The sequence below is a fragment of the Prunus persica genome, chromosome G1 (assembly GCF_000346465.2).
Source record: "Prunus persica cultivar Lovell chromosome G1, Prunus_persica_NCBIv2, whole genome shotgun sequence".
In the NCBI taxonomy this organism is placed as follows: Eukaryota; Viridiplantae; Streptophyta; class Magnoliopsida; order Rosales; family Rosaceae; genus Prunus; species Prunus persica.
The window spans coordinates 40652140-40666276 of record NC_034009.1 but is presented as its reverse complement, the minus strand read 5'-3'; the positions used below and the strand labels follow the sequence as shown (position 1 = coordinate 40666276).

The 14137-nt window shown below is 37.3% G+C and overlaps 3 protein-coding genes across 3 annotated transcripts; 1 reads left to right on the top strand and 2 right to left on the bottom strand.

Moving 5' to 3' along the window:
* On the top strand, positions 1473-5915 carry LOC18788217 (probable methyltransferase PMT10). Its single transcript, XM_007225072.2, has 9 exons — positions 1473-2317; positions 3009-3158; positions 3241-3511; positions 3636-3746; positions 3955-4114; positions 4699-4956; positions 5064-5186; positions 5278-5355; positions 5463-5915. The coding sequence occupies exons 1-9, from the start codon at positions 1679-1681 to the stop codon at positions 5659-5661; spliced, it is 1989 nt and encodes a 662-aa protein (XP_007225134.1). The 5' UTR covers positions 1473-1678; the 3' UTR covers positions 5662-5915.
* LOC18792498 (BTB/POZ domain-containing protein At4g08455) lies at positions 6130-8727 on the bottom strand. Its single transcript, XM_007221624.2, has 2 exons — positions 8507-8727; positions 6130-6867 (listed from the first exon to the last, which is right to left on the bottom strand). Exons 1-2 carry the CDS (start codon positions 8714-8716, stop codon positions 6346-6348), a joined length of 732 nt encoding a protein of 243 aa, XP_007221686.1. The 5' UTR covers positions 8717-8727; the 3' UTR covers positions 6130-6345.
* LOC18793670 (BTB/POZ domain-containing protein At4g08455) lies at positions 12088-13476 on the bottom strand. Its single transcript, XM_020570091.1, has 2 exons — positions 13186-13476; positions 12088-12820 (listed from the first exon to the last, which is right to left on the bottom strand). Exons 1-2 carry the CDS (start codon positions 13393-13395, stop codon positions 12254-12256), a joined length of 777 nt encoding a protein of 258 aa, XP_020425680.1. The 5' UTR covers positions 13396-13476; the 3' UTR covers positions 12088-12253.

Here is a 14137-nt window from a genome sequence, read left to right as displayed (position 1 = left end):
ATTGTATACAAGTCAATCAAATGTTTCCAATCACGAAAAGTTAGCGTCAATCAAGCTATAGAAAATGCAATGTACTTTCGTTACTGGCAATTGGGATGGATCTTGAAATAGCTACACAAGATCTGAGGGTTAGGGAAATATTTTTGCTTACCATTTCAACTTTAGGTGTATATTCATCACTCTTCTTAATACTTGACACTTGTCCATAAATATAATCATAGTTAACTTTTTTACTTTGATTTATGTAATCATGGTTATGCTTATGAATACGTGTCAAGTGTTAAAAAGGGTGGTAAGCATACACATTGGATTAAAGTGGTGAGCAAAAATAATCCCGGCTGCTAGGAGAGTTCAAAATCAATTCTAAATCAAACAAACAGACCAAATAAATCAATGCAACCCAATTTTAATTAGATTTTGGATTGGATTGAATGATAATTTCAGAAATCCAAGTTAATTTCATATAAAAAAATTTGTACTAGGCTAGAGTCTTCAGCCTTTCATCAAGCTCCGCCTCTACATTTTTGTGTTTAAAAAAAAACTATTATGGCAAAATAAAAAAAACAAATTTGTCGTGCGTGTGAGATAAGTACTCTACCATTGAAGTTATAAATTATAATCATATCGGCAATTTTTGACATTGGGTTTATGAGACTGGGCCAAAATATTGGCTTTGATGCAAAGCTTTGTTGTGTTCTCCTTTACTCTATTTAGCTGGGCCTTAACCACCAACTCATGGCACTCATAAGGTCAACTCATTGCATTCTTCCCAATCCCAACCCAACTGGTAAGCAAATTTTTATCACTAATTAGCTGAAGTTTTTTTTTTTGGGTTACATAATTAGCTGAAGATTTGAGTGCTGACAAACGAACAATCTGATAACGACACTCATTAGCTGAAAAAGCTATATATCATGATTTCTTGAGTGCTGTTCTAACCATAGATATGCAATTCACTTGGCTCAACTCGAAATCGTCCTTACTTAGTTTAATTTTTAAATCATATGAATACGATATAAGAAATATTAGTCGAGCATGATTAAATTTAAGTATCTCAAATGATTAACTTCTCTTTTTGTTGCTAATAAACTACAAACAAGTTTTGAGAAGCATGACATTAGTCTAATCAATGATTAAGATAATTACCCAATATAGTTTAGATTCTCCAACATGAATTTTTCACGTAAATGGGAATGAATGCAATTTGCAAACCAAGACAAAATGAGTTAATACAAAGTACAAAAGGAAAGGGAACTTAACCTTAAACCCCACCACCAATAAATAAAAAAACAAAAAAAACCAGCAAAGACCAAAAAGGAAAAGTATAGTCATATAGTCCAAGGAGAGATACAAGTGCATGACTTTAACATTGTATCAACCGTAATGCTGGTGAGCTGCACCCTAACACTTCCCAACCTGGGTGTGTATATTGTCGAAGTTTGCATAAATGGAACCATTCATTTAAATTTAAGATATTTCTTGAAAAAAACCCAACGTTTTTATTACGTCTTAGCGGACGCGGAGCTCTTCGAATCGCAATTATGAGATTAATTATTATTATTTTGTAATTTTATAGAAATTCCGTTTACTTCTCCACCGCCCGCCAGCGTCACTCAACTCTGCTTTGCTCTTTAATTTTCTCTCCGTCACTTTCCCGAGAAAATCTAAATCATCCATCATGAAGGCCCTCGCGGCCACCGCCACCGACATTCTAAAGACCCCGACTTTCATCAAAATTACGGCCATTACCCTCCTCTCCCTCTCCCTCTTCCTACTCGCCAACCACTACTCTGCTACCTATCCTTCCCTTACCTTCTTCTCCTCCTCCACCACCACAACAACTTCCGCGCCGTCTCCATCTCTCGCCTCGTATTCGCCGGAGTTGCCTCCTCCTCCGCCTCCGGCAGCTCCATCTCCTCCGCCGCCATCGCCGCCTCCACCGCCGGAGGTCGAGAGGATGGGGATAGTGGACGAGAACGGCGCGATGTCGGAGGAGTTCGAGATCGGCGAGTTTGACCCGAGCTTGGTCGAGGATTTGAGGAATGTCAGTGGAGGAGAGGAGAGATTGGACGACCGTGGCGGCGTAGGCGGCGGCGGTGCTAGAGTCGAGGTTGATAAGTTTAAGGTGTGTGATGAAAGCATGACTGATTATATACCGTGTTTGGATAATGTGGAGGAGATTGAGAAGTTAAATTCGAGTGAGAGAGGGGAAAAGTACGAGAGGCATTGTCCTGGGCAAGGCAAGGGGTTGAATTGCGTGGTGCCGAGGCCGAAAGGGTACCAGATACGAATACACTGGCCTCAGAGCAGGGACGAGGTAATTTGGATTGAAATGTGTGAACTTTGATTTCTGTTTTTGGTAAAGTTGTTTGCTTTATTTGAATTGGTTTGAGTGTTGCTGTTCCTGATACATTGAATTTTGTTATGTAAGTGAAAGTTCAGCAATTGATATCAACTATTAAATTTCAATGGTAAAGAGTTAGCTTAGGCATGTCAGGACAGGGGACAAGTGAAGTGGTGTCATTGTTAGTGTAGAGTTCAAGTCTTGCACTCATCTTGTAAAAATGTGGATGGAGACGGAATTTTCATTGGGAATGGTTTTGAAATTTAGATGGAAGACTTTGAAAAGTGATGATGGCAATATGCTGTTCTCCTTCTCTTAACTTTAAGCTGTAGGATTGGCAGAAGTTGGTCCCTTGTTTTTACAATGTAAAAAGATGAGAAGTAATGAACCAATAGTTCTGAATTCTTTCTTTTTTTGTTGTTTTTTTTTTCATTCATGACAATCTCTTTTCTGAAGCTGTATATCCACAGTTGCTTTCAATGTTACGTAAACTGGTAACAATTGGTAACATCCCTTTGTAGAGCAGTTTTCTGGGTCACTACTGAAAACTCCTTCCTGAAAAAGATCTTTCCTTCTGTTGCTCTTAGTGTATAGCATATTACCGTTTCGCCTGGTTTGAGAAAAAATGAGTGTTCTTTTGTGCTAACAATAGATATGATAACAGGTGTGGTTCAGTAATGTACCCCACACTCGACTTGTTGACGATAAAGGTGGTCAGAATTGGATAAGGGTAAAGAAAGATAAATTCATTTTTCCAGGAGGTGGAACACAGTTTATTCATGGAGCAGACCAGTACTTGAATCAAATTTCACAGGTTTGTCCCTTGCACAATTCTCATAGAGTATTTGCATGTTTTTACATGATATTGATTACCGCCTCTTACATGGAATGAGCAGATGGTTCCTGACATTGCATTTGGCTACAAAACCCGAGTGTCCTTAGATATTGGCTGTGGAGTTGCTAGTTTTGGTGCCTTTTTAATGCAACGGAATGTGACCACTATGTCAATAGCACCAAAAGATGTTCATGAGAATCAGATCCAGTTTGCACTAGAGCGTGGTGTGCCTGCAATGGTGGCAGTATTTGCTACTCACCGCTTGTTGTATCCAAGCCAGGCTTTTGACTTGATCCATTGTTCAAGATGTAGAATTAATTGGACCCGTGATGGTAATCCGTTTCTCTCTTGGACATTTTATGGCATATTCCTACATATGTGTAATGCATTTGATACTTGTTGTCAAAATCTCTTTGACTCTAAGAATCCTTTTTTTCTTTTGATTATGTGATGAAGATGGAATTTTGCTTCTCGAGGCTGACAGGTTGCTAAGAGCAGGAGGATACTTTGTCTGGGCAGCACAGCCCGTTTACAAACATGAAGAAGCCCTACAAGAACAATGGAAAGGTAGCTCATTATGCAATATTTATTGTAGGTTCACAGCCCGTTTATCTTTCTCTACACTTTGAAAAGTCTGGTCAGATATTTTCTGTATCATTCTTTTACATTAGCATTAGTGTCATCTTCTCCAATATTTGACAAACAACAACAAAAAATTATTGATATATTCTTGATGTTGGAGCACTTGAATTAATACTTGTTTATCCATTTACAGAAATGGAGAACCTGACTACTCGCCTTTGTTGGGAGCTTGTAAAGAAGGAAGGATATATTGCTATATGGCAGAAGCCTTTGAACAACAGCTGTTATCTTAGTCGCGATGCTGGAGTGCAGCCTCCATTATGTGATTCAAATGATGATCCAGACGATGTTTGGTAAGTCCTACTTCAAAGTTTAAAGTTTTCTTGGTTTAGAAGCATTCTTCAAATATCAATCCGTGTTAATTGTCAAACTCTTAAAACAGTCTTCTATACCATCTGATAAGTTTTGTAACTTTTGACTTTATGGTTTCATTTCAATAGTTTGTCTATGTTGTTCTGTTGGACCCTTGTCCTGTTGACTTGGTGACCAAAATCTTGCATATTTCCTGAGGCGCAATGCAACCTTGTGTCTTGTGGCATTAAGAAAGAGTTGATTTAAATTTGCTTGAACCAAAAGGCTTTTGGCATGTATAAAAAGCTTTTGGAGGAAAAAAATGTCAAAACATGATGATTTATCTAACTTGATTGAGCTTTACATCTGAAGCTAACACTTTGAATATGAGGTCTCCTCCACGCACATGCACAAGGCTGAAGAATTTAACAAGAATATTGTAATAATGCTTCTTCTAGTCTCATTGTTGGGTATACTCTATCCAAATTTGATATCTCACCACAAGATAACGAGGCCTACCCAGATGCAGAGTATGAAATAAAGTATCATAACCACTGTAACCCTAAGTAATACCTTTATTTTGCAGGTATGTTGGTTTAAAGGCTTGCATCACTCGATTACCTGAGAATGGTTATGGAGCTAATGTTAGCACATGGCCCGCACGTCTTCAAGATCCACCAGATAGACTCCAGAGCATACAGTTAGATGCGTACATATCTAGAAAGGAAATCTTCAGGGCAGAGGCAAAGTACTGGCATGAAATATTAGCTGGTTACATTGGTGCTTACCATTGGAGAGAATTAAACTTTAGAAACATAATGGACATGAGGGCTGGATATGGAGGGTATATCTTCAAATAATTCATTCTACACAAACCATAAATCTTTAACTATTTTCAATGTTATTTCAACTCGCAAAAGAAAGAGATGGAAATCATTTTGATCTTGGCAGGTTTGCGGCAGCATTGCAAGATTATGGGTTGGATTGTTGGGTTATGAACATTGTTCCTGTTTCAGGGTTCAATACTTTGCCAGTTATATATGACCGCGGACTTATTGGAGTTATGCATGACTGGTATGGGCAATACACCTTCTGATTTCTGTTTTTGACCATATCTGTGTTATCTGTTGGACTTTGTCATGATGCTCAAATTTATTTTCCTTAGGTGTGAGCCATTTGACACTTATCCGAGAACATACGACTTACTGCATGCAGCGGGTCTCTTCTCTGTTGAGCAAAAGAGGTATAAATTTGCACTGTTGTTTGAGCCTATTTTATCTATTTGTAGGTGAGACTTAATGTGATGTAGAGTACATTGATTTCCTACTGATCTGTTTGTGTTGTGCACAGATGTAATATCTCAACCATCGTGCTTGAAATGGATCGAATGCTGAGGCCTGGCGGACGTGTTTACATACGTGACTCTGTATCTGTAATTGCTGAGCTTCAAGAACTTGCAAGTGCTGTTGGATGGGTGCCTGCGCTGCATGACACAGGAGAAGGACCTCATGCAAGCTGGAAGATCTTGATTGGTGACAAGCGTTTGTGATCTGATTTGGGTGCAAACTTGTCGATGTAGTTTTCTGTAAAAGGGTATGAAATCACACCATAGAAAAGAAGGCACTACAACAGCAACTAACATATTGCACTTGTTTTATGCTCTGTAATTTGAAGACTAGCTAGTGCAATCCCTTTTTTCATTTTTTATATTTTTTTTCTTAGTATATCCAAATGCACAGCAATAGGATTGTTAAATGTGCATAACTAAACACTAATACCATGAATAAAGTGTTGTTTTTGTAACCTTTGTTCCTAAAATTTGCGCACAACACAGGCTTGATGGCCTTCATTCAATAGGCTTAACCAAAACCCATAATCATTTCCCTCCTTGAAAACCTATGGCAATGGCAACAGTGGCGGGGATGGCAGAGGGTATTTGGGCCACCGGATTTGATGAAGGCCGTAGAAGTAGTTATTGAAAATGATGGCTTGGTTTCATCGTACAAGGCACTGAAGATCACTTGAAATGCATCGAACTGCACTTTATTCCTTAGGCAACCGATAATATCTTATGGGCTGTGGATATACACAAGTAACTGAGGAATGAACCTCGACTGCTGCAGTTTTAACCTTAAACTCCGCAGAGCTGCTGCAGCCTAAGCTTCATGGATTTCGAAAACTGAAAAATTGCACACATCGTATGCAGTTTAGGGAGAGATAAGCTGATTCAGTCTTAATCCGGCAACTGTTCATAATCTCCAATGTACATTCCTTCCCAATTAAATTTGGGAGGATTCGGACCCTTCTTTGCTGCTGCTTTATTAACCTGTTTGGAGAGATAAGCTTCATAGATTTCAAATACAAGTTGTGGATCCTTCTCCTTCAGCTCAGCATACTCCTCCCGGGCAGTAAGCTTGTCCATGTTGTCTATGATCAACGTCAAGGCTGCGTCGATGATCTTCTTGGCGTTATGCTGGTGCACGAAGGTGTAGATCGAAAAAGAATTCTCCCAGTTGAGGTTGGCCACCAAGAACTTCTGGCACAAATCTTTGAGATGGTGCACCTGGTATTTTTCAGCCATTACTAGGAGGTCACATGCCAATTGCTGGTCAAGGCATACCACCTCAGTTGTGTCGAGGTAGTTGACGAAGGCACGAAGGGTGCCGTAGGACACATCGCGGATCTTGATAGTGCCACTCAGGCTTTCTTCCATCTCATTCTCAAACATGGCATTGAACACCGGAGAACGGCTCACCTGATCCAGAGCAGGTCAAAATACGTACATAATATTTAAGAGGAATTCAAAGTGTGCAATAATAATATTTTCCCAGGAACATATTAATTTTGTGAACAGTACTAGTAGCTGACCAGGGAAGAGAAAATGAACCTAGCCAAATTATTCCAATAGTACAATTTCTGTATGGCCAAATCTTTTTTAAATTCAAAGGTCCCTAAAAAAAAACATTTTAAATTTAAAGGATAATTAAATATTGAAGATTAACAACAACCAAAAAAAAAAAAAAAACGAAGACTAGAATTGTTGGAGAACAAAAGCATTATACGGGAGCCAAATAATTATAATAACCCTTTAGCCATTTCAAGTCAAATTTGGCTAACTTTGCCGGCGAGTCTGGGAATGAATATATTTGACTAAAATACTTGAATTCATGAAAAAGATAAAAGATAAAATACTCCAGATGACAAATCACATTTACTGATAAATTATTTCTCCGTTTAAAACACGTTTTTACATGTCAAATTTTGACTTGCAAATACGGAGGTGTAAAAGTAAAGTTGCAGATAAGTTACAATGTGCCCTCCCTTGTACTCAAGTTTGATCCCCCTCTTTAAAAAACATAGAAAATTAAAAAAATTAGATATAAACACAAAAGTAATAGATTTATTAGGAATAACCCATGTGTTATAATATTTCAATATAAACCCATTGGTTATTTATTCACCCCCAGCAAACTTACCATACTGAGATGATAAGCCAACTACTATTTATGGTTTGGATTTGTCAAAAACATTTATGCCTATTTACCCTATACAACTTTTTATTTTATCAACCCTTATATGATTTAATGTTATCTCTGGGAATAAAAATGGGAAACAAACTAATTTTAGGTAAAAAATTATTATGTTGAACTTATTAATAATTCACACATTTAAGGTTATACCTTGTCCTTGATTTTAGCATATCTCAAGTTGGTATCTTTTTGTTTTGTTTTGTTTTGTTTTTATTCTTCCCTACGATTCATGTTCTCAAAGCAAAGAAAATTCCTCCCCACGTTCATTCATAGTATGTTGGAACTTCTTGAGAGAGGGATTAGTGTTCATGGTTGTTTATGGTGGTGAAGAATTTCCAGGGTCATTTAATAGTACCTACGTAGAAGGCTGTTATTTGGCGTGAAGACTTAAACTTGGCATTGGTGTGTTCAAAGGTGAGTCTTTCGATTGGTTTGTTCTTAGAATTTGGCTAAGTTGTTGTCTTTATTTGTTTACAAGTTGGGGCGGTTGGATATCGTTTTTGGAGTATGATCTTAGGTATATAGGTAATACATGGTGGTTTTGATACCTGTTGTGGAGGTGGATTATGAAGACAATCCAGAGTTTTAAATTCAAAATTTAAATTAGTAGTAAAAGATATTCATAAAATCATAATTTTCATCTTCTTGCCAAATTTATTTCAAAAGGCAATAGACATAAAAAATGAGATTTGAATACTAGTGAGTCTAGATCAAAAGAAGAAAACACCTCAATCAAACCTTTTGGGCACGGATCTAAAGAAGACCCCATCCTTATTGTGAAACAAACAAAATTAAAGTGAAGCTATCAAAATGTTTGAACAAAAATCAAAGATGGAGTAGAAAGTTGGCGAAATGTGTACTGACCAAAACGGCCTTATGGGCCGGAACGGGTACAGCGGCCTGGGCAGACCCGCCGTCGGCGGCAAACAGAACGACGTCAGAGAAAGAATCCGGCTGGGACGTCGTGAGAAAAGCGACCTTGGCCTTGAGGTCCTCGTGGCACGTCTTGAGGTCCTCGTGGCACTTCTTGCAGGTGCCGGCGTCGTATCTGCCATTGCAAGATATGCACCTCATGTTGGGTTGGGGTTCTCAAAGATAAATAACAGCAAGAGAAGAAGTTTTAAGGCAAATGTAATTTCATCAATTTATGGTACGTAGTTTCCTTCGTCTGGAAGTAGTCCGCCACTTTTCTTTTCTTTTCTTCTTCTATGTTTAAGTTCCTTGCTTGCTCCAATATCATTCGTATAAAAATAAATAGGGACAATGTTGCCCTTTATCTGTTAGTAGATTTTGACAGATATTAGAATACTTGTTTATCTATTTACAGAAATGGAGAACCTTACTACTCGCCTTTGTTGGGAGCTTGTAAGGAAGGAAGGATATATTGTTGGAAGTTTGAAAGCAAATTATCCCACATCGGAGGAAACAAATGGTTTTACATGCTTCATAGATTTCGAATACGAGTTGTGGATCTTTCTCCTTCAGCTCAGCGTACTCCTCCCCGGTAGTAAGCTTGTCCATGTTGTCTGTGATCAACGTCAAGGCTAGGTTGATGATCTGCTTGGCGTTATGCTGATGCACGAAGGTGTAGGTTGAAAGTGAATTGTCCCAGTTGAGATTGGACACCAAGAACTTCTGGCACAAGTCTTTGAGATGGTGCACCTGGTATTTTTCAGCCATTACCAGGAGATCACAGGCCAATTGCTCTGCATACCACATCAGCTGTGTAGAGGTAGTTGACAAAGGCATGAAGGGTCAAGTGGTTCTGGGTTCAAGCTGCCATGATATCTATGTGTGTTAGTTTCTTCCCTCCTCTTCTTAATTTTGGAAACAAAAAAAAAGAACCATCACTTTTTTTGTTTAGTAAATTTAGCTTAACCTTGAGATTCTTGTGTTTTCACAAAACCACCTCAGGTCTCAAAAATTGCACGAACACCTACTAATGTTTCAATTTGTTTTCACAAAACCCCTTTTCATTGATTGTTTGTCCAAAAATTGGCGATTTCATTAAAAAAAAAAACTTATGCAAATGCAAAATTAACCTCAATGAAGTATTTGCAATCTAATCTCAAATGCCAACTTTTTAGAATTTTATTTTTTTTTGTATAAAATCATCATTCTTTGGACGAAAAATCAATGAAAAGGAGTTTTGTGAAAACAATTTAAAACCTTAAGGGGTGTTCTTGTAATTTCTAAAACCTCAAGGAGTTTTGTGAAAAAGCTGAAAACCTCAGGAGGTGTTAGTGTAAATAACTTAAATCTGAACCTTATAGGAACTCTATATGGTATAAAGTCACTCATGTATTTTATCATGCAATGTATAAAGTGTAAAATATTGTAGTAAATCATTATAAATAAATAATTATGGTGTGTTTAATTTTCTTTCATTAATTATTATATATTTTCCACACTCACAATGTTTGTCAACTTGCTATATAATCAACTTAAATCAGTTAAACCCATCCTACAATGTATTTTTCTTCCAATTTTTTTTTTTTGTAATAAAGTAATAGATAATTATGACCCAATGTGTGTGGCGGTTGTCAAGGGGAATCCTAAACCTTCGAATCCTCTGCAAGAGAGTGAGGCTCCCCGACAAGAGCCGAGCGGTAGAAAGTAGTAGTTGACTAAATAAACATCCTCCAAAGTTTTAAAAAAAAATTTCAAATTTTTCTTATAATTTCCGTGATTTTTATCGATTTAATAATTTTCCGATATTTCCATCTAAATTTCTATATTTTTAAATTATTGATATTTCTGAAACCATTAACATTTTATATTAGTAGCTTCAATGGACTCTTTCATTTTTTTATTTTTTATTAGTTAATTCCTTCGTCTGGAAGGAGTCCAACACTTCGCTTTAGAAGGGGCCCGCCATTCTGCTTTCTGATCTAGCCTTTTGTGTAAGGTGAAAAGATCAATCAAAATGTTGATTTATCTTTCAGGAAAAAAATAAAGAGCATATCACAATGCTTTTGTTGCTCAACTGATTAAGAATTTACTCACGCACTTTAAATATTGCTTGTATTGAATAAAAAAAAGTATAAAAAATTACTTGTGATAAAATTTCATCTTTTATCTTTAGTTTGTTTAAATTATATGTCTAATATATATTTTAAACAACTTGTTGAAAATTCTGGAGAAATGAAATGAGATTTTAACACTCGTCAATTTTATTTAACTTTTTCCTTTTATGAAATTCTTTAAACTTTCTTTGTTTTGGAATTTGACAAATGTCAAAATCTCATTTGCTTTGAGGAGAAAATCCTTCTTAATGTTAAAGAGCCAAGCCTTATTTTATAAGAAATTTCACTATTAGTCTCCATTTATGGAAGAATTTTTTCACTCTTGGTACTTGAGTTTTAACCGATGTCCCAATACATGAACTATTAAATAATACCAATTTGAAGATTTTTTTAAATTAATTTTTAAATTATATTTTATTTTTTGTCAATAAGAAATTTCATTTCTTTCTAAAAGAACAGGAATGCAAACAGAGGGACACGCAGAAACAACATAAAATATATCCAAATTTAAAGGCATATATGGATTACATTAGTTGGCCAAGACAATAGCTTCATCCATTCCATATCATATTGTGCTCCTCTGCCTTATCGGTAACTGAATTGAACTTTCTGGTTTTGCTTGCTACCCAACCTTTGTGGTTGGAAGACCCTACTAATCTCCGAGGTTAGGGATTGTGCTTTGTGCGACTTCACCCACCAAAACTAAGATGAACAACCCAACACCATCATGCCTCATCGAACTTTCATTTTTCTTTTTCTTTGGTTGCTATCAATTTTTGGACTCCGTCGTCTGGAAGGAGTCTGGGGCCCGGCACTTTGCTTTCTATCTCGCCTTTGTGTGAGATGAAAAGATCAAGGACAATGTTGATTTGATCTTGCACGATAAAAAAGCTCATAGCAAGATAACCCACTCATCTATTAACATGTGGCAATCCCTCATACCCATTTTAATTACAATTTTAATCTCTTAATATTTTTTTGCTGATTATTTTACGGTCACTGAATCACACTGAAATTTAGCACCTGATATTTGTATCTTCTCTAGTTCACTATATTAAATATACAGAGAAAAGGAACACTGATCGAAAGCTCATGTCAGGGTGACGGGAAATCCATCACTGGACTATGTATTCAAGAAAGAATCTTTCTGGGCAGCAGTACTGTATTGACCTCGTTTGAAGAGATAAGCTTCATATAGATTTCGACTCCACTAGTTTTGAGCCTATTTTATTTATTTGTAGTAGGTGTGGGAACTTCATGTGATATGTAGAGTACATACATAGATTTCTTCTTGTTCTCTTTGTGTTGGGCACGTACAGGTGTAATATCAACCATCGTGCTCGAAATGGATCGAATGTTGAGGCCCAGCGCGGAAGGGTTTTTTTGTTTGTTTGTCAAAGGTAACAATGGGCATGAGAGTTTAGTCACGCACACTCATGATTAGGGGTTTCGAACATTAAGTCTGACGCCAAATGGTCTTGAAACACTCAATAGACAAACTCACTTAACTAGTACACAATAAAAAGCAAAAGAAATCTTTAAACAAACACATAATTTTTATACATTATTTCCCTCTTTAAAAAACCTATAGCACAATCAAGCCCGTTGAAGAAGCTGTTGAAACTTGGGGTTGGTTTCCACTTTGTCGTCGCAAAATAGGGAAACCACGAGACCTAGAAGAAGCCCTGAGTACACAGGAAAATGAAGATTGATCACGGACTGCTGCTGCACGACTGAAATGAGCTTCATAGATTTCCAATACAAGTCCTGGATGTCTCTCCTTCAGCTCCGCGTACTCCTCCCGGGCAGTGAGCTTGTCCATGTTGGCTGTGATCACCCTCAAGGCCACGTCGATGATCGGCTTAGAGTTATGCTGGTGCGCAAAGGTGTAGGTTGGAAGTACATTGTCCCAGTTGAGGTTGGACACGAAGAATTTCTGGCAGTAGTCTTTGAGATGCTGTACCTGGTATTTTTCAGCCATTACAAGCAGATAATAGGCCAATTGCTGGTCAAGGCATATCTCAGCTGTGTACAGGTAGTTGACAAAAGCACAAAGGGCGTCGTAGGACACATCGCTGATCTTGATGGTGCCGCTCTGACTTTCTTCCATCTCATTCTCAAGCATGGCTTTGAACACTGGAGAACGGCTCACCTGATTAGTTGAAATAGGATACAAATAGCATTATTGATATACATAATATATATTTAAGAGGAATTCAAACAGCACATTAATTGAACAAAAATCAGCTAGAATAATAATATCATCCCATTGAAAATACTAAAAAAAAAAAACAAAGTTGTGCATGTCAAATTTTGATTTGCAAATAAGGAGGAATAAAAGGAAAGTTACAGAGAAGGTTATAGTGCAACCGCCTCTCTCTGAATATTTAGAGTAATTTAGAATATTATTATTGTTAACTAAAAATAATTAAAGTAATTAAAGCCACCAAAATATTTGAATAAAAAAATCAGTGATGGAGTAAAGTAGCAGCAAGTTGTGGCGAAATGGGTACTGACCAAAACGGCTTTATGGGCCGGAACGGGTACAAGGGGCTCGGCGGTGTCGGCAGAGCCATCGTCTGAGGCAAACAGAAGGACGTCGGGGAAGGAAGCCGGCTGGGACGTCGTGAGAAAAGCGACCTTGGCCTTGAGGACCTCGTGGCGCTGCTTGCAAGTGGCGGCATCATATCCCTCGGATATGGCCTCGCAAGACATGCACCTACTCATGTTGGGTACTCAACGATAAATAACAAGAAGATAAGATTTTTAAAAAGCAAATGTAATTTTATAGATTGATCATCGTGCTACTTGCCCTGCCTTATATTAGTAGCAAAGCTTGCTATTGAAGGAATCCGCCAATCCTTCGTCTGGAAGGAGTCCGCCATTTTGCTTTTGAAGGGGTCCGCCACTTTCTACTTGGAACACTTGTGATAAAAGTAGTTATCCTTGCATCCGATTTTCTGTGTTTAAAATGAAAACCTTTTAAAAAATTTAAAAAATTACTTGTGATAAAATTTCATGTTTTATTTTAGTTTATTTAAAATTTATCTAATATATATTTTAAATAAAATATTTGCCAAAAAAAAAAAAGGAAAAAAAGAAAATTGAAAGATGGGGATACGGGTGTTAGGCTCCATTTATTGGAAATTATAGCTTGTGTTACCACAAAACATGAACGAGTAATACTATGTAGCTGTATTACAATGACTTATTTATGTACATGCCCCCTGTGCTTTCAAATTTGCTTCAGATTACCACTTGTGTTTGCAAACGTCTCAAATTACCCCCCAACGTTTTAAAAACAGTCTCACGTTACCCGTTCCATCAGTTTTTTAGCCGTTCCGTTACGAGTGTTGAGCCCCACTTCGTTTAAACCTTTCACCTCTTCGAATAAGGGTTTCTCCGTTCTAAGAAAGAGGGAAATTGGGTGAGAAGGGGAAATTGGAAAAGAGGGCTTAGGGTTTGTGAA